A 24540-nucleotide genomic window follows, 5' to 3' on the forward strand; every position below is an offset into this window, starting at 1 on the left:
GGCATTTCTTAATTAAACACAAAACAACAACAAGAAAATCACATCAGCAAAGTGTCCTTTGAGGCTGAACTAGCCAATTAATTATGTGAATGCATTGCATCTTTTCAAGATTAATTGAAAACTGTGCTGTATGCACACAAGTATAAGACAGTCCCATCGCTTGACTAAGGATACTATACCATTTTTCATGATTTCTTTTAATTTGGTTGGGAACACAAGGCGTATGGGCTAGATGGTTCACATTAATTCCTGTAGGGGAACTGTAACTTTCTCCCTTACTAATCACCACCTTTTGAATGGCTCAGACTCCAGAGTAAACTTTATGGCATCTAAAACCTGCTCAACAACCTCCATCTAGAGTGAAGGTGAGCATGTGTGGAGCTTTATCTCCATTCCCCTTAATATTGTGACATACAAGGTGATTCAGATATGACCGGGACTGATTTTTTTTGTAAACAAGCTGCACTGCGCAGCAGCTGTGCGACCTTGCGAGAGTGAAGCCACAACCTCCACCCTCCCTCCTGTTAGGGTTAGAACCTGTTCAGTCCTGTCTGGAAGTTGCTAGAGTGATGAGAGAACAGAAGGTGCCGCGGAGTGTGGAACAATGCATTCTGATCAAATTCCTCGGAGAAAACTTCCAGTCCACTGAAATTCACCACAGACTCCAACAACAGTATGGGGAAGAGTGTCTTTCATGGACCTGTGTGTTTGAGTGGTGTAAGTGCTTCAGAGAGGGCAGAGAGCGCATGGAGAATGAACCGCATGATCGTTGGCCGCGAACATCCATCACCGAGCCGAACATTGATCGTGGAGACGTGCTTATTCGTGAGAATAGGCGCATCACTATCAAGAACTTGGAGTAAGATCCTATCCAAGCGGAAGACAGGTGTAAAGCGGGTAGCCTTCCTTCAAGACAATGGACGCCCCCATACAACCAAAACAACAATGGAAACCCTTCGGAAATTGAAATGGGACCTTCTGACACATCCGCCGTACAGTCCTGATTTGGCCCCAAGTGATTTCTACCTGTTTGGAAGGCTCAAATCAGACTTGCAAGGCATGTGGTTTGTGGACGACGCCGCTGTCATCCAGACTGTTCGGGAGTGGATACGCTGCCAACCACAAGTCTTCTTTTGGGGGGGGGGCATCAGGATGCTTCCAGAAAGTTGGAAAAAATGTGTTGACTCCGGAGGGGAGTACGTTGAAGACTGACGTGCAAGTAAGTGTTTGGCAATTATGTTTTTTTTTGAACCAGTCCCGGTCATATTTGAACCACCTAGTATTTACTCTATGCAGGAACTGTTGAGCCACAGAGGCCTCGGGGCATGTGCGCATCGGAGAGTTGCGGATTGAATCGGCGCGTTTATAAGCGACAACTCTGTGAACGCTTGTATAGCGCAATGGAAAGTGCGAGTGACACCACATAACCACTCATCCCCTCCCTCACTACACAACCCTTGGGGAACACCCCTCCCCACTAGGCTGTGACACCACACAACAAGGGAGTTCGTGCAGCAACCGTTGCTAGGCAATCAGTTGGTAAAGACGTTCAACAATATAGGCTGTTTGCTGTGTGGTCTGTGAGAGGCTTATGTAAGAGGGTTCAATGCACTAGGCAGTTCAGTTGAAATGTAGCAGCCGCTGAAGACGGTGTTAGTATTGACAGTATTCGGTAGGACAGAAGTCAGTCCATCAAAGCAGGTGCGGGAAGAACTGATCGCATGATTAGAAGATCTTACGTGTGATAATTAGTGATAGTGGTGATAACTGAGAAGGCATTGTGTAATTCAGTGACACTTTTACAGCTCCCATGTTATACTATAAATAAGTGAAGACTACTGAAGATAGCGTGAAGAGATTAGTGTGTAGGGTTTGTAAATCGTGTAAACCCGCAACAGTGTTATAATCAATTATAGTTACAACTTGTAGGTTGTTAATAAAACCAATTAACAATCTGAACGGCATCTTCAGTAGGCTAAACCCACTACAATATGCTGGTATGTAAACACGTCACTAGTTACGAGACAAGCTTCACTGAATTCACTCATAACAATACTACTCATTCCTCATATCTGACTTGTACATATAAGCAACTTTATCCAGTACAGTACTCGTTTCACACTAACAGAAAGAAATGTATAAATATTAAGAATATTTTATAATTTTGATTTTGCTATGTAAAACTGCATTGTGAAATATGTGCATTCTATTCACCCTGTGTACTAAGGAAGTATGTCCTTCAAGTATTGACAGATCAGCTTCACTGTGCCCAGGCTGCATAAGAAAGTACAAGCCTCAGGATAAGAATGAGGGTTTAGGTTCTCCGAGTGGTGAATATTAACATTACTTTTTTCTGGGATGTGATGTATCATACCCCAAGGACCACAATTTTCAGTATAAGAAGCGTTTTAGTGTCTAGTGTCTGGATTTTAATGTCCAACAAGAAATTCTTGGAAGAATTGTCTCCTTTGATACAGTATGGATCACAGAAAATTATGCGCCCAACATTTCTTCTGTTGCATATGTATTCATTGCCACGGGAATCTTTTTACATAGATATTGCCTTTCCAAAATAGGGGGATACACACAGACTGATGGGAGGTATTTATGTAGCACACCCGTTGAGGCATGCTCGGGTGTTATACATGCCAAGTTTCATAAAGACTGGTTCAGACATTGAAAAGTTAATTGGGGGGGGGGGATACACACACACACACAGCATGGTGATGGCATAAGCCTATTGTTTTTTGTTTTTTTCAAAATAAGGAAAGTAAGCTTAAAACAGGTCACCTCATTCTATCGACCAAACTGGTCACTGGGGATATTACTGTTTCCTACTAAGTACTTTCAGGACTACTGTCCCATTACAGCAGTTCACCTGTTAGGCGCAGCGTTCAGACGTGAAATTCTGATTCAAAACAAGAAAGGTTAGCTACATATGGGTATGTAATTTTCATTACATATACTTTATAGCGCACACAAATGAATTTTATTTTATTTCTTCTTACTAGTCACTCACTCGTGGAGCTGAGCACTTCTTGAGAAGCTGCCAATTGTGCAGCTACTCAAGAACTTCCCAACATTTTATGGAACCCAAAGGTTCAGTAGCATACATAAAATGTATACAAAAGTATGTGGTCTACACAACAGTATTCTGTAATTAAAACAAAGTAGACACTGTTGTATCAACATTTTTTTTATTGACGCTACATGTTTCGACCCTTATACTTTGTCATCATCAGGCGTCAATGATACCAGACTAAGTTTTTGAATGCATAAATCGAGTCTTTTGGTTAAAATTTTAAGTACACTGATGATAAAAATTAAAAAACTATGGACTAAAGATTAAAACATAAAAAATAAAATTGTACTACAATGGAAATGAAGTATTTTGCGAGAAGTCTCTTTAAAACTTTGTGGCCTCTTTGTGTTGACATGATTTTCTGGTGGTAGAAGAGGTGGGATGCCTGCCTATCGGGATCTTCTCACATGAGTTAGGTCATGTGGTCTTGACCTACTATCATCTTATGGAGCCTATGCTTGTTATTCTGTATGTCACCTGACAGGTTATTTGGAGTCTTTTATATTAGCTTTTGTATATAGGGGCTGCTCTGTGTTTGATGTCGCTATCTTGTAGCGGTTTGGTCTAAACCGCACAAGAGCCCTCCACTGTTCCCTATGTCCCAAACCAGAGCCAGATAAATCCAATCCATATCCCATCCTATCCTTTAAGATCCATTTTAATATTGTCCACACACATCTTGGTCTCTTTCCATCTGGATTTCCCACCAGTATCCTATATGCATTCCTCTTCTCCCCATTCGTGCTACATGCCCTGCACACCTCATCCTCCTTGACTTGATCATTTTAATTATACTTGGAGAAGAGTAAAAGTTATGAAGCTCCTCATTATGCAGTTTTTTCCAACCTCCTGTCACTTCGTCTCTCTTCGGTCCAAATATTCTCCTCAACATCCTGTTCTCAAACACCCTCAGTCTATGTTCCTTAATGTTAGAGATCAAGTTTCAAACCCATACAGAATCAGAGGAAAAATTACATATTATATATGTTTTTAGACAGCAGATGAGAAGACAAAAAGGTTCTGGACTGAATGGTAGCAAACATTACCCAAATTCAGTCTCCTGATAACTTCCTCCTGAATCAAGTTTTGATTTGTTATAGTCCTTCCTAAATATTTTAAATGTGCCACACTTTCAAACCATCTGTTTCCTATCTTTATGCCATGATTTTGCCCTGCATTATGGTGAAGATACAGCAACATATACTTAGTTTTCTCTGTGTTTATTTCTAGACCAACTTCCTTACCAGTGTCAATTATAACTAGTATATGCAATTTTCTATGCTAGTTAGATGCTCTATGGTTATGTAAAAATTTAACTGTATCATGTCATGGGCAATTGTTGGAACCAAGTATTTATCTCCCATACACACTAAAAAAATGCACATAATTTAACAAAAATAATAACACAATATTTGTTTGCTGCAATTCATTCCATTATATTATATTTAAGCATCCTGTTGCACTCTATACGATATAAACTCCGTCCTAAGTGCAACAATATATTGTAGGTCTTTCGTCTTGCTTTCTTCTACACTACATGTTTCAGCCGCAAACTACCATCATCAGGTGTATACACTCATGTAGCTGTTACACTGCACCCAGTTTAAAATTAAAAACATACAGGTCTTCCCAATTGTTCCCTTCATCACTGCTAACAAAATCTACTGCGCTGACATTTGTCTGATTCATACCCCATCTTTGCCACCCACACACGCCAATCTTGACCCTCACAAACTGGCACTTTTAAAATCCTCAGTTCCAATTTTAAAAATTCCTTCTTTTTCCCAAATTTTAAATTTAAAATTCTCAGGGTTACTCGCCCCAGGTCTATAGTGCTGCAGCGGCTACTTCTTGTTTTCAGCACTGTACAGGTGTTATTCTGTGTAGGCTCACTGTGTGCGTGCCGCTGCTTATCTTTACTGTTACTACTGTTCTGCTCCAATGTAGCAATTTCCCAATGAAAGGATGAATTCTTTGTGATCCCACTAGTTGAGGGGTGGCCTCAAACACGTCTGTCAATGCCCAGCTTTGGTTAGGCACAGAGCAGAGATCTTTAGCTCTGCATGGTTATAGAGCTAATGGATATCAGGTGGGCCAAGGGCTTCAGCAATACTAAGGCACATAATGGTCCTGAATGGTTGATTTGGGCAAGTGGAAGTTGTGCTCCCCCAAGTTAATACCAACACCAATGGCTGGTCATAGTTTGAATCATGTTCTATTCCTGTTCTCAGCCAGTGATTCTGAAGAAAAAAGCTACCATGGTCATGTTTAATTCTGAATACCTTTGTAACTCCCAAGATGTGAAAAAACCTGATGATTCCTCAAATTTGGGTGTTTCTAACTCTTTTGTATTATTCATAAGCATGCAACTGTTTGGAAATACCTGTGCCCATGGCTGAAATGACTTGTCAGCTTCTGAATGATGGAGGGGAAGTGAAAGCATTCTATCCGGAGAATATGGTCACAACACATCTGTGTTAAGCCAGTACAAGTAGTTTTGTTATTGCCTATAATGTAGTGGACCAAGAGGATCTTTAATATAAAGATGATCCCACTTGCATAAAAGCAGAATACCAGAACCTTATCTGATCCTATTTGATGGCCAGCAATACTGATGAACCTGTAATGTCTGTCAAGTAAGCTGCAATGATCCCAAAGATGTATCAAATTGCAAAATTAGCATAAAGAAAAACACAAATTTCATCTGAAAAAAAAGGGTAAGAACTAAATTATTCTCAGTTCTTTTTCATTTAATTAAAAATGTTAGTTTTCTTTGGCTGTCTTTTTCAGCTTATTAGAATTTCCTCTTGTAAAATCTTGCACAGGCACTGACGGGGGACAAAACACGAAAGCTTGATTAATAGTATCACAGAAAAATTAAAAGGAGCTTTGTAGCAATGCAGCAACTGACAAAACAGTACACAATGAATTCTGAAACTAATCACTGGCAAGCAGCTGCCAACTATAATGGTTTTTTGACCAAACATAGCCTTGGGGGGGGGGGTATTTACTACACAAGATGATGATAAACATTATCTGAAGTCTGTGGAACTCTTTAATTTGATGCAGTTATGGCAAAACACTTTTGACAAGTAAGAAACACCGCATCATGAATTACTTAAACAGAATCAGGTGAATACATTTTTCTTGGGCACTGGAAGTATGATGTGCAGTTGAAGTCTGAGCATCTGGGCAACCAACTTCCTGTTATTGCTAAGTGGGACCACATATCGAAACTGTATGAACTCGACAAACCCAGACCGTTTCGCCAGTTGTTCAGGCTGACAGACACCCACCTGAACCCTAGTGCAGTGTTATTAATGAAAGTCAACATGGCTGCTCAAGTTATGAGCCATAGTGTGGCTGCAGGTAAGGACCACTGCACTGTATGCTATTAACTATGTTCTCTTATGAAAGAAGTGGCTAATGAGAATAATGAGGGCTAGTTTTCAAAATTATTATCCTCAGAACCCAGTTCTCAAACAAACATCATTTTCGTCATTTATTACAAAACTGTATATCAGTACACATGTTACATAGAATATGTCACAATACTAATGTTTTTAGGGTAATTAAAAATATCTGAAAAGCAGAACACATTATCAGTAATATGATTTATGAGAGAAAGAGGTGGCAAAAACTTTGCTATGAGGAATAAAGTAATCAAATGCACAAATTCTTTTTTATGGCAGTCCTTTGCAAAGTGTGTTATTTTCCAGTCTGAACAAATATGGTAGTCCATCATGTAAGGAAGCTCACTATTTTTTTTATTGCTAGTGGGGTGGGACTAAGTCTCTTGTACTGCGGCCACTTCTGGCCTATTGTACCAGCCCCAGATGATAGGTGAGGGTGATTGTGGAGCAATTGGTGGAATGTATATTGGCAGGGGAAACCGAAGTACTCGGAGGAAACCTGCCCCAATGCTACTTTGTCCACCACAAATCCCACTTGATCAAACCCGGCTGCCTGAGTGGGTAAGCCAGTGACTGACCGCTATGGCACGGCCCAAGTTTCAAGAGGGTGCCACAGCGAATATCTGGCAACAGCTGCGTTTGTTGACCCTGAGAAAACACTGCGCCGCTCAATGATAACAGTCCCCATATAGAGCGCACTGGAAGAAGGCAAGTATGGGGATAAATACCTGTAGTTGGATCTTCCTCAAGGATGCTAAACCTGCCTTTCTTCAACCTTCTCCTTTACAGAATAGGTGGGTAATTAACATCACTGCTGCCCAGCATGTGTGGAGGACACTGAAAGAGGCGGGTTCTAAGTACCTTGACACCCGAAACCTGAATCAGGATCCCCTTGCGAACATATTTGGGGCTATTTGTTTGAACTGTGGTTGTAACAATAACCCAACAGTGGGACAATTTGTAGATGCCCTGAAGACCACCATCATCAATGGCCTTGCATTTAGAGGACTGGGTGAAACTAATTGTGAGGATGATGGTGCTACTCTTCTGGATAACCTACAATCGTTCCTCAGGGAACCTGATGCTGCTTCATGAAATCTTTCCACAAGTCATGGCAAGGAAACCCCTGCTGGTGTGCCTGAAAGTTTCCATGTTGCCTAGCAAGTACAGAAGGACATAAGTGCTGCAGTACATGCTGGTGACATGGAAGTGTTCTCAGTAGCTTATGTCAGTGGTTCCATTGCCACACAGATGCTTCGCGGTGTCAGCTGTGATGCATGCAAGACATGCCTGACATCTGAAGTGCTGCTATCTGCCATTGTCTTCATATATTTCCAGGAGTGCAGTGATACAGAACAGTCTCTCACCTATCCTTCTGAGAAGCTTGTGGTGACTGTTGGTACTGCTGTAACTCTAATGGAGTCTATAATGACAGAGGCTGCCCACTTGAATTCAGTGGAGCAGCATATCACAGCTGCCATTAAGAGCACCATTGACTTTGAGCGGATTAGGTATACTGGTTGTTCACTTCACTACCAACGAATAATAGAAGGTACTGTGAGATGTCTCACAAGAATTTATATTCCTTGGTGGTGTAAGTGAACAAACAGGTTGATGACTGAAGCAGCCAGGCAGAGGGCCACAGAGAGATACTGACACATCGGTAAGTCATTAGGAAAGTAATGCGTCTTCATCTTTGCCTTGTAATATCCTGCCCATACCAGACCTGAAAATCGGTAGAGCAGTTATTGAATTACTGGAATAATATATTCAAACTGCTCACATGAGCATCAGTAGATGTTACGTTAAGCTGGAGAAAGTAACTCTGGTGACAAGCAACTCAAACTACCATGCCTTGACATGCTCTTGTCTCAAATCTCTGGTACTGAGTAATGTGTCGATAACATTGTCGTCTACAGTTGGATTACGTACAATAAGCCTATTCTGATCTTCAGCTCCATCTCTTCCTTGCTTTGGAGACCTGTTTCCTTCTTCCCAGTACATTAGAACATCATTGTCAGAACATGGTCAAGAGTTCAATGAGCCATGTATCTGAAAATAATTATATTTCAATCGAGAATTGTGTGGGAAATTCTTTTCTGACACACATGGTTCTTGTTTATGTGTGGGTAAGAATGAAGTGGCATTACTTTGGATGGGGGATCAACCTATTATAAGACCTCTATCTACACAGGACAAAAAAAAAATGGAGATATACATGTAAGATGTGAATCCATCCATTTTTCAAGCAGTCAAAGACATTCCATACACTAAACCAATTCAGCCAATCTATCATATCTAAAATGTCAGTTTGAAGAGTTATGATTACTGTCTACAGAAGATCAAACAAGTGCTGGCCTTTACTAGGAACAGAATGAAATGCTCGCTTCAGTCCAACTATGTGTACTCATAATTGTGCCATATCATATCTATGATGGCAGATGCGCTGCTATGTAATTCTGCACACTGCATATTAACATACATTTAGCCTGTTATTCATTACGGAACATTATGTGTGAATGTGGAAGTGAGGATGGGGCCTGTCCCATTCATATCAGATTTTGAACGTTTTCTATTGGCTGTGGCATCAGCTATTGGCAGTCTGTCAAAATAACAGCATTATTTTAATCCTGCAGTCACTGAGTATGCAGAAACATAATGTTATCAGATTATAAACACGATTAACTGGTCATTAACAGATACTGTATTTTTGAGTGTGCCATGCATATTGGGGTTTGTGTCTTCATTAATTTATTATGAGGCTTGTTCAAATGAAACCCTTTCAGGGATTGCCCCTTGTGAAGGTGTAGAAGACATTAAAAACAGGTAGCATGGGTACTATGGAAGGCATCCCACTGGTGCACTAGCCAATGGGCCTGCTTGGCAAAGAACCCCCTGAGCTGCTGCTGGAACTGCTGTGCCACCATAAGCCCTTTAGTGCTCTCCTGAGGGGGCTGAACAGATGTAAGTCACACAGTCACAGGTCTGGGCTGTATGGGGCATGGTTCAGCACCTCCAAGAACATGGAGTACACCATGTCCTAGACAAAATAAGACACATGGAGATGGACACTACTGGGACACTACCTCTTGATACCAATACAAAGGCCTCGGAGGGTTCCATAGCAGCACTGTGCACTGACAGTCCTGTCAGGGTCCCTGAATGCCAGCATCGGTGGTCCTGTTTGAATGGATTCCACAACTGGAATGCTGGCATTTAATCATCACAATGTTCCCATTTTCTGTAATATGCCTGTTCTGTTGCATGGCTCATGGTTGACCTTTGGTGTGTCAATACAAACACACAATCACCTGTAACCAGTCACATTCACTAGCAGCATGATGAACGGGTTTCTTGAACGCTCATAATCTGCTGTTGGTTGGAGCAAAGAGAAGAATATATAACTCCTTATTTATTACATTAATAAGTATTTTGTATCATACACTATTAAATTATCCTGGGGATAACAGTATATCTCTTCTGAGAGTTCATTTTGGTGACTGTTTTTTTTTTAATTTGAAATTATATATTTACAATGTTCATTTTTCATGTAGTATGTTTGTAGAACGTTAACCCAATAAATGATCATCTTGACTACTTTGGATGCTACAGAAATATAAATAATAGAACTCTTATTAATGATCAGCAATATTTTCAGACTTCATTTGAGAAGTAACTATGATTATACATGTTATGCCACAACAGTGCAACTATGGTTGAGGGATTATAAAAACAGAAAATAAATACCTATTTTTTGTAGAGAATGTCTACAGTACTCTAGTTACACAGATTAAATTTTATTAAATGAAACAAAGAGTAATGCACAATAAAAAAAGATTTGTGACATTTATTCAGGAAGGAACCAAGAAATTAATTTGGTGTGCCTCTTAAAACTCTGATCCATTTAGTGAAAAGGCCATGAATGGTGGAGCTATACCTGCACTCCACCCCGTCTTAATGGTATAGTGCACAATTAATTAAGCACAGGGACACCTTTACCTTTACTCTAAATTTAAATATTCATCTTTAACAAGAAACCTCCTTTGGACTTCCATTTACACGATGAAAAATAAAATACAATGAAAAATGGAAACAAACACAGTGATACTATTGCCAATTATATACATTACTAATAAATATTCAAATGAAGTACCTTTCCTTAAAAAGTACTTTGGTATGTACAGGCATTCTCCAACTACGAGTGAAGAAAGCATTGCAGATGAACAGACTACCACAAACTGCAAACTTCCTTGCATATATCAAGGAACTCTTTTTGTTCAATTCTGAGCTGCCACAGCAGTGTCCTCATGGAACTTTTTCATACGAGCTTCCAGTTCTGGCCGGAAATGTCGAATTAACCCCTATACAAGAAACATATTCATACTATAATTCAAATTTTATGATTAATATGGCTACATCTAAAATTGCACTAATACTACAAAGCCATGTACATTTATCCATGTCTTGTGCATGTTCAAAGATTTGCTTATTGTGTTTATATGTATCCTGACTTATTCCACATCCTAATTAACCACGATGCATGGAATGCGTACAACCTACTGCCCTACTTGTTGGTTTCTCTGAGCACACTGTCACAAGAAAAATCGCCCTGCATTCAGGTAAATATGATACATCTTACCCACATTCGCTTATGTTTTAACTAATGACTCAGGTGAAGCAGTTCCTTAACAAGGAACAAGTTGGGAACAGAGAAGACATCAATAATTTCACTAAATTATTAAAAAACACAAATGACAAGTAGCATTAAGCCCACTGAAATTTTGATGAGAATTTGTTAAAAATGAACATTTATAAAATATTCCTAACCTCAATAATTTCTGGAAAGTCTTTTTTTTNCAATATGCAGTGTTGCTATCTTGAGGAATTCTCTTCAGCAAAAGTGGACATTACAATACAGACTCAAGTATACTTTCCACTGCTGCCACCTTCCAATCCCATTAATGCACCAGGCAAAGTGTGATCCTGCACCTTGGTGATTGGTGGGGGTTTACCATTGTAAAAAAAACAGCACATTAAAAAATGTCACAAAAGGTCTCAGGTTTTCATATTGTTCATAGGCAGGTTCCATAAAAACCACAGAACTTGCTGATCAGCTGACTATCATGTTTTCAAGAAAAATGCTTTCTAAATATCATTCTTTTATGAGTGATGTATAAAACAACTATATTACTATACCTGGACTGGCCAAGCTGCACCATCCCCTAATGCACAGATAGTATGGCCTTCTATCTGTTTGCTTAATTCCCACAGCATGTCAATTTCACCAGGCTGGGCATTACCCGTGATGAAGCGATGAATTATCTTATTCATCCATGAGATACCTTCTCGACAGGGTGTGCACTGGCCACAGGATTCATGTTTGTAAAACTCAATAAGCCTTGCAATACCCTTCACAACATCTGTCTGCTTGTTCATCACTATAATAGCCGCTGTGCCCAAACTGGTCTGTGCAGCCACAAGCCCATCAAAATCCATTAACACATCTTCACACACACTAGAACCAAAAGAGAAACAACATACACCTGAAAAGTGCTTGACCTTACACTATTTCCATAATGGATACATGAATAAGTACTTACTCGTACAGTGAAATCCCTATTTAATTAATTCACTAAATTAAGGAAAACCAAATCCAGGTTTTATTGTCCATTTCTAGAAATATAAACATATAAATCCAAAATTCAGGTTTGAGTGTCATACTCCATACAGCAAAATCTCATAGAAACGAACGGTCCTCGAAGAGTCAACATATGTTTCAGTGGAATATACTGCCTCCATCTTTGGGGTCAAAGAATGAGACAAGCACAAAACCAGCAAGAAAACAGGTGGCAAGAGCCCTGCTTGCTTGGCTCATTCTTCGACCCTGAAGATGGAGGTGATATGTTCCTCCGAAATGCCAGTCGACTATCAACAAAATATGCGGCATTATATCCCAGAAGCTATTACTCTTCACAACCAGTGCTGTGAGAACCTTAAATCCTACAAACTATCCTTATTTGAGAAACAGGCGGGGTAATATATTTATGTAAGCTTCCTACATCGTGACAGCAATTATTTCCATAAATGATGCACCTGTACATTAACCATATAAAATTACAAGACAAATTCAAATTCCTTGTTAGAAATCTGAAATATGTACTTTTTGTACCACTGTTTGTTACATCAACAGATGAAGGAGTGGAAAAGAACACGTGTATGCGCATACTTATGCATATGCACACGTGGCACATACTCAGGTACACTATGACCCCACTCCCCAAAACTTATTGAAAGCAAGCATTTTCCTGCATACTTTACTTCATTTATATAATCCCAACCTGATTATCCTAATATTACATTTTGGCATCTTGCTGCATTGGAGTACAGGAAACACAAATCAACACAAATACACACAACCAAGAGAGTGACATACCCAAAGGGGCATAGAGCGGCCACAATACAAAAAAGAGCAAAAACAGACATCCAAATTAATAATAATAATAATGACGTACTTCAAGAGTACTACTGACAAAGTGCAAAGTGTAGTGAATTCCTTAAAAATGTGTTGCCTGAAGATGGCCCTGTGTGGCCAAAACATGTCACACATAAACACAAAATGTATATATAGTTTTATGACTTTTAACAAGAATTTTAGAGAATTAAATGCTTATTGGTGTCATCGAAATATACATCAATATTGCTGCATTATAGACGGAAGATTACAAGTGATTATCTTAAGGATACAGTTAATGCATTTATGCTTTTCTCAGTTTTGCATTCATATATATCGTCTACATAACCAGGGATGTCACTGTAAGTGCCTTGCTTAATGATACTTTCAGTATCAAGACTATATAGCACTAGCTGACTGTTCTTATGGACACTTTTCAGTACTATGCTTTATCACAGTTTAGAGACTGCATATATCTCAGACAGGCTTCTAAATTGATGATTTTCAAAGGATACTCAACATACAGGAACATATTTCATTATAAATTACAGTACAGGCAAGCTTCAGACCTGTCCACAATTTTTTCCACAAGCCTGTTCATTATGAAAAATAATAAATCAATATTGGTTACATCATGAAGATGTAAATGTTTAAGCTTCCTATCCTTTGAGAAGTGACACTTGAACAGGGTGGAATAGAACCTGCAACCCACGTACACATGACAGGAACTGTGTAGCAATGATCTTCCAATTTTTTTGAGAATTTGCAAGTTATTTAACTCTTGTTATAATTACATCCATACTGACACTTCTACACCCGAAATGCTATTTACACAACAGGTTTCAGACATTACGACTGACAGATAACACAAGGCGTATCCACCAAATAAGTTCCGTTTGCAAATACTGCCACTGCAGCACTGTGGTCACAATGGTGTGCATGCATGCAGAGTTGTTGATCCTTTGGGAAGGCACAGATGCCATTTGCAGACAATCAAACCATGTTTACACATTGTCCTGTGTGTTTACAATGTTCATGAAACCAGAGAAGCCTGCTGCTTGGGAAATGAGGTCTGTAATCTGTTTCTTGAATGCAAGAAACATGAAACCGCCTGACATTCAATGTCCACTTTGTGAGGTGTATGGACATGCCATGCGTGATTCAATGGTATGAAGATGGGCGAGACACTTTAATGAAGGACGCAAAAATGTGCACAATGATCTGCAGAGCAGCCGATCGTCTGTGTTTAATGATGATTTGGTGCGTGCAGTTGAAGAGAAGATTGAAGAGAACAGACAGTTCACCATTTGTCACTTTCTCTGCTTTGTCAACAAATTTCATGGTCATTTCTTCAGGAAATTGTGTCTGATAAACTTGTGTTCATGCTGGGTGCCAAAGATGCTTACAGAAGAACACAAAATGAATTGGCAGGCCAATATGTTGACCTTTCTGACACGATACAGTGAGTAATGTGATGACTTCTTGAACTACACAGTCACAGGGAACAAGACATTGGTGCCCCACGTAACTCCTAAATCAAAGAAGCAGTCCATGGAGTGGAGGCACACATCATTGCCAATAAAGAAAAAAGTCAAACCATTTAAACTCACAAAATCATGTGCACAGTGTTTTAGAATGGAAAACGTGTTCTACCTGTGGAATTCTTGCCTCAAGGCTCAACAATCAACATGGACGTTTACTGCAACACACTTAAGATACTGCGTTGTGCGATCTAGAACAAGCAATGTGGCATGCTTAGTTGGGGTGTTGTGATGCTTCATGATAATACCCGCCCACACACTGCCGCCGCAATGCCATATCTCTTTGTGACATTTGGCTGCGAACAATTCAATCATCCCCCCTACAGCCCAGACTTAGCACCAAGTGATTTTCACGTGTTCCTGCATCTGAAAACTTTCCTTGGTTGCTGGCAGTTCCCTGACAAGGTTAAAGAAGCCATTAACACGTAGTTTGCATCACAGGCGGCATGTGTACAGTATGTACATCAAATGGCAATATAAATTGTTTGGAAATATTTTTTTTTTTTCAAATAGCACATTGGGACTTACTTTCTGGATAACCCTCATATTTGTGAACTTACTGTTTTGGTATAAGGGGTGTGGAAGATCCTCCAGGAATAATTGCCAGCAAGTTATCCCAACCACCAGTCACTCCACCAGCATGAAGTTCAATCAGCTCCTTCAGTGGAATAGACATTTCTTCCTCTACTGTACACGGATTGACTACATGACCAGATATGTTGAACAGTTTCGTGCCAGAGTTACGTGGTCGACCAAAACTTACAAACCAGCTTCCACCTCTGCGACAGATGGTCTGGAAGAAGAAATCCCAGTATTGCTTATATGAACAAAATGGATAACCTATGTCAAATACTTTGTGAAAATATAGACAGTACATAATCTCTACATATTCTTAGCCTCAACACTACATGCAGGTAGAGATCAGCTTCTAACTAGGAGACTTGATAAACACCAGACACTGCCTGCCTGTAGCCATACTTTCACTCTGTCTCATCCTTTTTATTTCCTGCCTTACTCTTACCAGCTACAAATTAATTTGTGCAAAAATGTAATGATATTCTGATATGAGAAATATAAAACTGCTGCCATATGTTGTTCCTCCATGTGAACTACCAGAAAAGATGTCATCAGATGTAAAGAGCATACAGTCATAATGGGAAAATCACAAGTTGTGCTGAAAGGCTTCCAACAGTGGACCTGCACAGGAAAATTACAATGTTGGAGGCCTTCTGACACACAATGCCATGTAGTCCCGTAACAGTTCAGTGATATTTTGAGGGCCCATCCCAGGAGATACTACTCTTCATCAGTGTGAGAACCTCAACTCCACCAATGCAAACTTTATTTACATTTAAAATTTATATAAGCAGTAGCAAAGGAACCATTAGAGACTTGAGTTTGCAGAAGTCATGGTACAGCAACTGGTAAGAATTACTTATGACCAGCCTGAGGGTTTCTGATCATCCATCTGTCAGCTGTAAATGGTGCCAAAAACAAGAGATGAATACATCCAGCTCTCCTTCCCCTTACACATGATTTTTAAATGCAAAACAATATACCCACGGCATAAAACTCACTGGAACTTCTTCACCAAGTTTCTGCAGGGTCACTCATGATACCGTACATGAAATTATTGATATATTTTTGTGTCCGTAGTTTATTCAATGACAGTGTCAGTAAGTGGATGATAATGAATTGGAAATGATGTGAAAGAAAGCACCTGTGTTCTAAATAAAGATATTATCATGGCATTTGCCTGGAGGGAGTGAGGTGAAACATGAAAAATCCAAGACATGACAACTGGTGTCCCAGCTGAGATCTAAACCAGGTTCCTTCAAAATACAAGAAAAGAAGCATTACCAATTGAGTCAAGCTGCTCTGCAAAAAAACAGGAATGGAAATATAACCACATGGATATTAAAAACACAAACATGTACTAATAAGGAAATGCAATAAGAGTCTATAAGTTAAAGTGAAACAATGAAATTCTGTATGCAAACTTACTGGCGCTACAGACACTGTTTCCACATTGGCAACAGTAGTTGGACAACCAAACACTCCCACATCAGCAGGGAAAGGAGGCTTGAGGCGTGGCTTTCCTTGTTTCCCCTCAATAGACTCAATCAATGCTGTTTCCTCTCCACAGATGTAAGCCCCAGCTCCACGATGCATGAACACATCAAAGTCATATCCCGATCCGCATGCATTCTTTCCAATGAGACCAGCCTGGTATGCCTGATGGCAATGACAATCACGTTAATTCTTCCATGACTCCTATGTCCAGAAAGAAGCTACAAGATACACTGAAGTGTTTGAAGATTTAAATGCACAGCTCTTTTATATAGATATGTTTCTTATGCTGTTAAGTACACAGAAATTGTATAGTTACAAAAGATCAGGGAGGATTGCATGAAGTATGAGAAACCCCCTTATGGGTCGTCTTTGATATTAGCAGTTCTGGAAGAGAGAGAAAAAAACTATACAGGATGAAAGTTGCTTATGTAACATTTTCAGTTCTTCAGTCATCCTGACTAAATTGGTCATAACTTAAAACTTATTTTATATGAATTTTCACAGTACTGAATTATTAACAAAACACTGCACTATACTTTTAAACACGGAAGAGGATGGTTATATTGAAGCTTATATAATAAGATACTATATGAGACATCAACAAATTAGTTACCACATGACTATACAAGACACAGGACTGGAAATGACAATTCATCTTCTGGCATGTAATGCCATGGAGACAGGTGAAAGTCAATTGATGTTTCAGAGGCGACATGTTCCTCCAAAGCGTCAGTCGACTTTCAATGGACTATGTGGTGTTGTAACCCAGTCTGGACACCATGAAGAAGAGAAAAATCCCCACCCCTGCTGGGAACTGAACCTCAATCATCCAGCCCATAGCCTGTAATTGTACTGACTGGGCTATCTCAGTTTCAGGAGAACACAATACTTTCTGAAAACTGGCAGTATGTAGCCTGAGAATGACCGCAAACACAATACCGTGTCTGTGTGTGTGTGTGAGGGTGCATGAATGCTCATACGGGAGGCAGGGAAGTTATGTAACACTATCAGATTATCAACAATTCTGAGCTATCCATGTTAATTTTCTCCTCCCTTTATCATGGATAATTGAAAGCCTATTGCACTAATATTTGTTGCAATGACACCTCATTCTGCCCAACATGTTTTAGCTTTTAGGCTATTTCTGTAGTTCTAAGAGAAACTTACCTCAGAAATAGCAACTTGCATGTTTGAAGCCTCATTGTAAAATTCTCCACGGATATAAATGTATGCTGCTTGAGCACCCATGGCTCTCCCTGCTACCAAGCAGCCCTCTACTAATTTATGAGGGTCATGGCGCATAATTTCTCTGTCCTTACATGTTCCTGGTTCACCTTCATCTGCATTCACTACAAGATACTTTGGCCTAGAGAAAAGATTATTTTTCATGACAATAAACATGTCTGCCATGAAGAAAAGACTCAAAAGACAAAAAAAAGAACAAAACATATTCATTTACTGAATATAAGAATATATAGTGGAATCCTGATTTAATGTTCCTCGATATAAGATTTTACTCAGTTTCACATTCAAATCCAATGCTTGTGTTGGAAATCTTAAATGAGAGTTTCAAAGTACCACAGTGGTTTGTGCAAATGTGAAGTACAATGAACCCTCTATCTGAAGTGGCTGAAGACTCACGTTTGGCAATTGATATACAGCTTTCTGTGTGTAAGGGATCAGAGATTATACAAATGTAATACATACCACAGAGACTATAAATTTTATTTATTATATTGACACAACAACCAGCAGATTTACAATTTCTCATAAAAGCAGCTATCATTCAAATATGGTACATCATTAAATCCAGCATAACATAATTTTTGGCATGTTGGAACCTAGCTTATGTCTATGATGATCTTCACTAAGACCAACCACCAGTACATGTTGGATTCAATAAAGGAAAATTACACATTACACCAACAGGTTGGGATTCTTGTGGCAGACAATTGTGGCCGAACAATGGTGCCTATTTGCGACATTCATCTCCTCATGTGTGGCACTAAGTGGAAGATCTCCACAGTTCAGCAATACCATTCATATGCCTGTGTTTACAATGAGCTAACCCACTTATCCAATTGTCACTGTCAATATATCTAATAACACAAATGTTCATATGAAAACTGAGATTGATTCACATTTATATTAGGCTTATTACATGACCTGCCAGTTGCTTCATTCCTGGATAGTCCTACATGTCCATGTATGTAGCACAGCAACACGGTGCTTACAGCTCAAATGGATTTTACAGCTGTTTCTGTCCATGACCTTGTCATTCAGTGACTTATTTTATGACTTGTTAACAAGCTACCAAGGAGAAAATTCCAGGGCGCAAGATACAAATACAAAGCGAAGAGCAACTTCTAAATCAATCAATTCCTTAACTGCTTTGATTGAACCTTCACACATAAACAAATCATTTTCTTCAACACTCCTCTTCAGATAAATTACATACCTGCCATCTGATGGTTTATTCATGAAGCTCCATTTCAATCCTGAAGGAAAACCTGCTCCTCCTCTACCTCGAAGACCTGAAGTCTTGATTTCATCTGAGGAAGAGAATAACGTACATTCACATTATAAGACTGATAATATCTGGGTGCATTACACATGCATGCATACATGAAAAAAATGTCTCATATGCACAATGTGTATGCTGAATCTTTCAGCATATAAAACCTTCAGAACAGGTATGTTAAACCCTTTACTGCATAAGGAAGGCATTGATATAGCAAGTGTTCCAGCTGGACCACAATTTTTCAACTCAGAGTGACATGTGCAGATGGCATAGAAGCAGCAGCAGATAAACAGCCCAGGTTCACTTACAGTAACAATTATAGCTGAAATTCATATGGTTAATGTGCAGTGAATTTGGCAAATTTTATTTCACACAGACTACAATCTTAATACCAAACTTTCTTCTCAACTACCCAACATTCTGTGTACAGTAAACGAAAATTAGCCATGAATCATTCAGGTATTATATTTCAGCATCCTGTTGTATTGAGGTATCATTCTTAGTATTCAAGTACATCATCAATAATGCAACAATGATATAAAAGATGCCTAAAATATATATTTTTTCATTAAAAGTGTAACTTTAATATTATGAAATGTTATTAAATATCATAAATGTCATTAAGACATTGCAAGTATATTTTACATACTATTTTTTTTTATTGCTAGTGGGGTGGGACTAAGTCCCTTGTACTGCGGCCACTTCTGGCCTATTGTACCATCCCCAGATGATAGGTGAGGGTGATTGTGGATCAACTGGTGGAATGAAGATTGGCAGGGGAAACCACAGTGCTTGGAGAAAACCTGCCCCAGCGCCACTTTCTCCGCCACAAATTCCACTTGACCAGACCCGGGATTGAACCTGGGCTGCCGCAGTGGGAAGCCAGTGACTAACCACTTGAGCTATGGTGTGGCCTTCAGTTCCACGTAGCTAGTAACTACTGCAGATGCCCTGTTCACATCTAGACCAGAACCAATGTCTACTGCTAAATACTCAACGGCATCACATACAACTGGCAGCTGTTGATACTCCTCTCTTAGAGACGATGAATCTTGGCTTCAGCCTAAGACCAATATTTATGCTCTTAGATGTCAAAGATAGGAAATATCCATAAAACAGAGAACATCTATTGTTGAAAATACTTTGAACATTACAGAAACTTGCTGTATCAGAATGCAATGCAGTGACTATGAGATAACTGAAAACAGCTACCTTGCATACAATACTATTATTTCATTAGAATCCTCGATGCATTAATATTAATTCCTTTTTCATTCTGCCTTTCTGAAAATAAATGTGCATGTAGTATTCAAAAAATATGGCAAATAAAATACTAGGTAATTCTAGATCTCTTGCACATCATTTTTAAACTCACTTATGATCCAATCTGATCCTTTAAGGAGGATCTCTTTGGTCTTATACCAATCACCTCTCTTCAGAGCACCTTTCAATCTCCAGTCATGACGTCCATATAAATTTGTGAATATACGGTCATCGTCGTGAAGTGGCCCAAATTTGGCCTGAAATGCAAGAAATAACAACATACTTAAGTTAAAAGTTAAAGTTTCCGCTGTGCGTAACTCATTAAGCACTGCTCCCTGAAGGAGTGTGGCGGAGTGAATGTACAGATCCATATTTTGTTTCATTTGGCACCAGATGGAGGTGAGTGGTCAGCTTCATGCCTCTGCCGCCTAACCGCTGGGGAAAGAGCCCTCCATACCCATTGGGTAAGAGGCTGGGTGGGCCCCCAGAGCTGGTCTGGATGACGTGGAGAAGAGAAAATTCTTGACCCCACCTTAGGGTTCCCATATTTTCTCCAGAAAATGGGATATTTCCATTTTCTTCCATAAAAAACCAGACACAATAGAAATTAATAAAAACAAAAAACAATAATATTGTGATGTGTGGCCTGAAAGCTGCAACCTGCCCTCTGCTGGGTGGGGCTCCTCGGGCATGCTCCAGTGGTAACAGAAAATGCACCATTACTCTGGGCTTTGATGGAACTGTTGAAGACATATCCATGGTAACAATTTCTAAACAGACTATTACCATGGACATGACAAACAGAACTCTTCAAAGAGGTGATTCCTATCCCAGCTGCCTAGCAGGATAAAAGGAGACCAGTTGAGAAGCCATCAGTTCAGCAGTGAAGTCAGAAGAAGATGTGAGTCAGCAGGGAATCAACATGCTTTTGAGAATGAAGCAGAGCTATGCAGAGGGATTTATTACCCAGAAGGAGCTGAGTGTGTGAACTGTTATAACCGAGTGTAATTGTAATAGTGACATCAAATAAACCTAATCATCATCTCTAGAATAAAAAATTATTAGTCACGTTACCCTGGATACACATGACAATACATTATGTATTATACATTGAGAAATTTAAACATATAGAAATTAGCTCAAAATTATTAATTCAGAAACATGGCATGGCATTCAGCATTCTCATTCACACCTCTAATAAATGGATATTCACTCTTAATACTGTCAGTAATACTGCGCTTGTGTTTTGCCATCATTGTATGGACGTAAACCGATTCTCACAGGCTCTCACAGCACAACATAACGGTCGGCAAAGACTGCAGAGAATGACATAAACGGAACTTCCGTTATGGAACAAAATGAAAATACTACTGACGTAAATGGAAGAAAAGATATATTGCTGCAAACAGAAAAACTAATAATTTGTGAATTAGTCACCAGGGGTGTTAACATCATTACAGAAATTCTAATTGCAGAGAACAGCATCTGTTACCAAGCGTTCATTGATAGAAATTAATGTTACAGAAGACTTAAACGGGACATATGAAATAAATCTGGGCCTGTGTGACATAGGAATAAAACGTGACTGTACTGGGAAAAACGGGATGAATGGGAACCCTACCCTACTGGGACTCGAACTCCAACCCCTAAGTCATCCAGCCCATACCCAGTCGCTATACCAATTATGCTATCCCAGCTCCCACAATAACAACATAATACTAATATAAAATGAACAGTTATCCAACTTTACCATGAAAGCAAAACAGAGAAAAATTACCAGACAGCCTGCTGCCAATCATTCAGCCCCTCTACAAGGACAGATGCATGCTCCTTGTGTCTACCTTGCCTGCATACATCCAGACTTAAGGCGTGACTGACAAGCCACTAATCTGTAAGTACCTCCACGGATTTTATACCTTTTTGAGAAGCCAACATCTGCTTAGCCACTCAAGCAATTCTTAGCATTTTAAGGAAGCTGAATGTTTGTTACCTTCCTCACAGAAGCCTGCCACTAGTGCCTAACCTGAGACAATTAAATCGAGTATGCATCCTCCCATCCTATTTCTCTAAGATCCATTGCAACGTTATCCTCCCACCTACATCCAAGGCCTTCTAGAGGCCTCCTTCCTTCAGATTTCCTTATATGTTATATACATTCCTTCTCTATCATACCTGCTAAATGCATTGTCCATCTCACCTTCCTTGATTTGATATGGCCAACAGCCTATAGATGCCACAATTTCTCTTCTATATTGCCCCATTAAATCCTTGAACAGTTACTGTGAAGGAAGTTCACTTATAATGTGCCTGTCGACTGTAATCCAAAGCCTCTGTTTTCAGCATTAAATTAGTTGCACGTCAGAATATGAAGCATGACTGACACATTACAAAAGCACTCATGTATGATACCCATGTGAAAACCATGGAAAACATTCAAAAATAAATTTCAGGATGTCACAGCTCAAAACAGAAAACTATTCATATACTCTTAAATAAACTGTGAGACATAGGATTACCATATTTACGCATGTATAGGCTGCAGCACAATTTTCAGACAGAAATTATAGAAAAAATAATTTTCTTGGAATATTATTTCAGGAGAACACCCTGTATTACTAATTATGAATATATTTTTTTTAAATGAAGTGTGATTTCGAATATAAGCCGCACCCCAGTTTTCCTCTTGAATTTCTGGCAAAAAATGTGCAGCCTATACATGCGTAAATACGGTATTACTGGATAAAAAATGGCCTAGTCTAACCCCACAGTGTTAACTGAAGATAATTCTGAAGAAATCAGTGCTAAACTTGAATGCCCCCCTTGAAAATCCCTTCCATGTCTTGTACAGGAGACCAGGGTTTAAAGTTTAACGTGTAAACTAACTTCAGTGAGTGAATGTGGGCTTTTCATGGGGGTTCTAGGAATATGTGCATAACAGGAAGCATTTCTGGCATCTCCTGTAATCTGTTTCCAATTAGTGTGTGCTTTATTGACATATGGCCTCTACATGCCCAAACACATGGGGGAACCAGCTAAACGATTTGGAACAGGCTCTGTGATACTCTTCCTGTACAAATATATTTCATATTTGAAAGACCAGGATTCAAAGCTACACAAGACCAATCATACAACTACTCATTCACATTTTTCATCATATATTCTATCAGGGGCTGTAACTTCTAATGTAACTTCATCAATGTACAAATATCACACAAATATTCCCATAGCCTGACAAAGAAAACAACAAACTCTATGGTAATGATCTTCCTTGGAAAGTTGTTACTTCCAGCTTTTAAGGAATTCTGTCGTTCACAACCATGTTCACAAAAGCTCACTACTGGATCCTATCCTGAGCAAGTTCAAGTCACACCTCCTCAAGTACTATTATAATTAAAATAATATTTATACGACCCTCAAATTACTTGCTCGTCAAAACTGTGTACACCTACTTTCGTGGGCTGGGTTGTGTTCGTACGGAACTTGATACCATTCACAGCTGGGACGCCAAGGTACCCTGAAAAGAAATATACAGGTCATAACAATATAACCTACGTCTATTTCATTCACCGGGTTTCCTTCCTTCGCATCCATACCCGAATTTATTCACGGAGTACCATGTAGTTACCCAGATTTTAGTACGCATTGGTCGGTATTGAAGAACACACTATGCAACTCTAAATAAAAGAATATGTAACCACATGCAAATGATTATGTACAATATTTACACCCAGGGTGTACATACCGCAATGTCCCTTAATAAACGGGCAACTCCGTGCCAAACATCCTGCCATCTTTCGCACGGGTCGCTGCCACGGCCGCCCCTTTGAGACATTAGGAGCTAGAGAACCTCGCTTATGGACCATCCCGCCATCTATAATCTATTAACTCAGTTTTTGTAATCACTTACATTTGGCACTAGATGGTAGCAGTTACGTGCGTTTATCTTATGGATACATGGGTCATACATGAAAGCAGTAGAGAATGTACTCATGACTAATAAGGTAAAAGTTCCCACGAATTCACGAAAAACCCATCAGCCGGAATTGAGGATGCAATTATATTTTAATAATTTTTCAGAACTCCGTGCCCTGCTGTTTAATAAACCATGTATTACGCAAAATGGCGTGCGGCTGTATAAAACTCACATCCTTGTCACAGACTTCTCCCAAGGATCCCCACCCAGTATCCCTTTCTAC

General features: G+C 39.4%; 1 protein-coding gene across 1 annotated transcript; it reads right to left on the reverse strand.

Annotated features, from left to right (window-relative positions):
• Positions 1-9891: 9891 nt before the first annotated feature.
• Positions 9892-24196, reverse strand: LOC111862393 (NADH dehydrogenase [ubiquinone] flavoprotein 1, mitochondrial). Its single transcript, XM_023847748.2, has 9 exons — positions 24087-24196; positions 23794-23858; positions 20457-20601; positions 19019-19112; positions 17728-17926; positions 16492-16722; positions 15048-15280; positions 11692-12010; positions 9892-10856 (listed from the first exon to the last, which is right to left on the reverse strand). Exons 1-9 carry the CDS (start codon positions 24133-24135, stop codon positions 10773-10775), a joined length of 1419 nt encoding a protein of 472 aa, XP_023703516.1. The 5' UTR covers positions 24136-24196; the 3' UTR covers positions 9892-10772.
• Between the last annotated feature and the right edge of the window lie 344 nt (positions 24197-24540).

Source organism: Cryptotermes secundus, unplaced genomic scaffold (genome assembly GCF_002891405.2).
Source record: "Cryptotermes secundus unplaced genomic scaffold, Csec_1.0 scaffold671, whole genome shotgun sequence".
NCBI lineage: Eukaryota > Metazoa > Arthropoda > Insecta > Blattodea > Kalotermitidae > Cryptotermes > Cryptotermes secundus.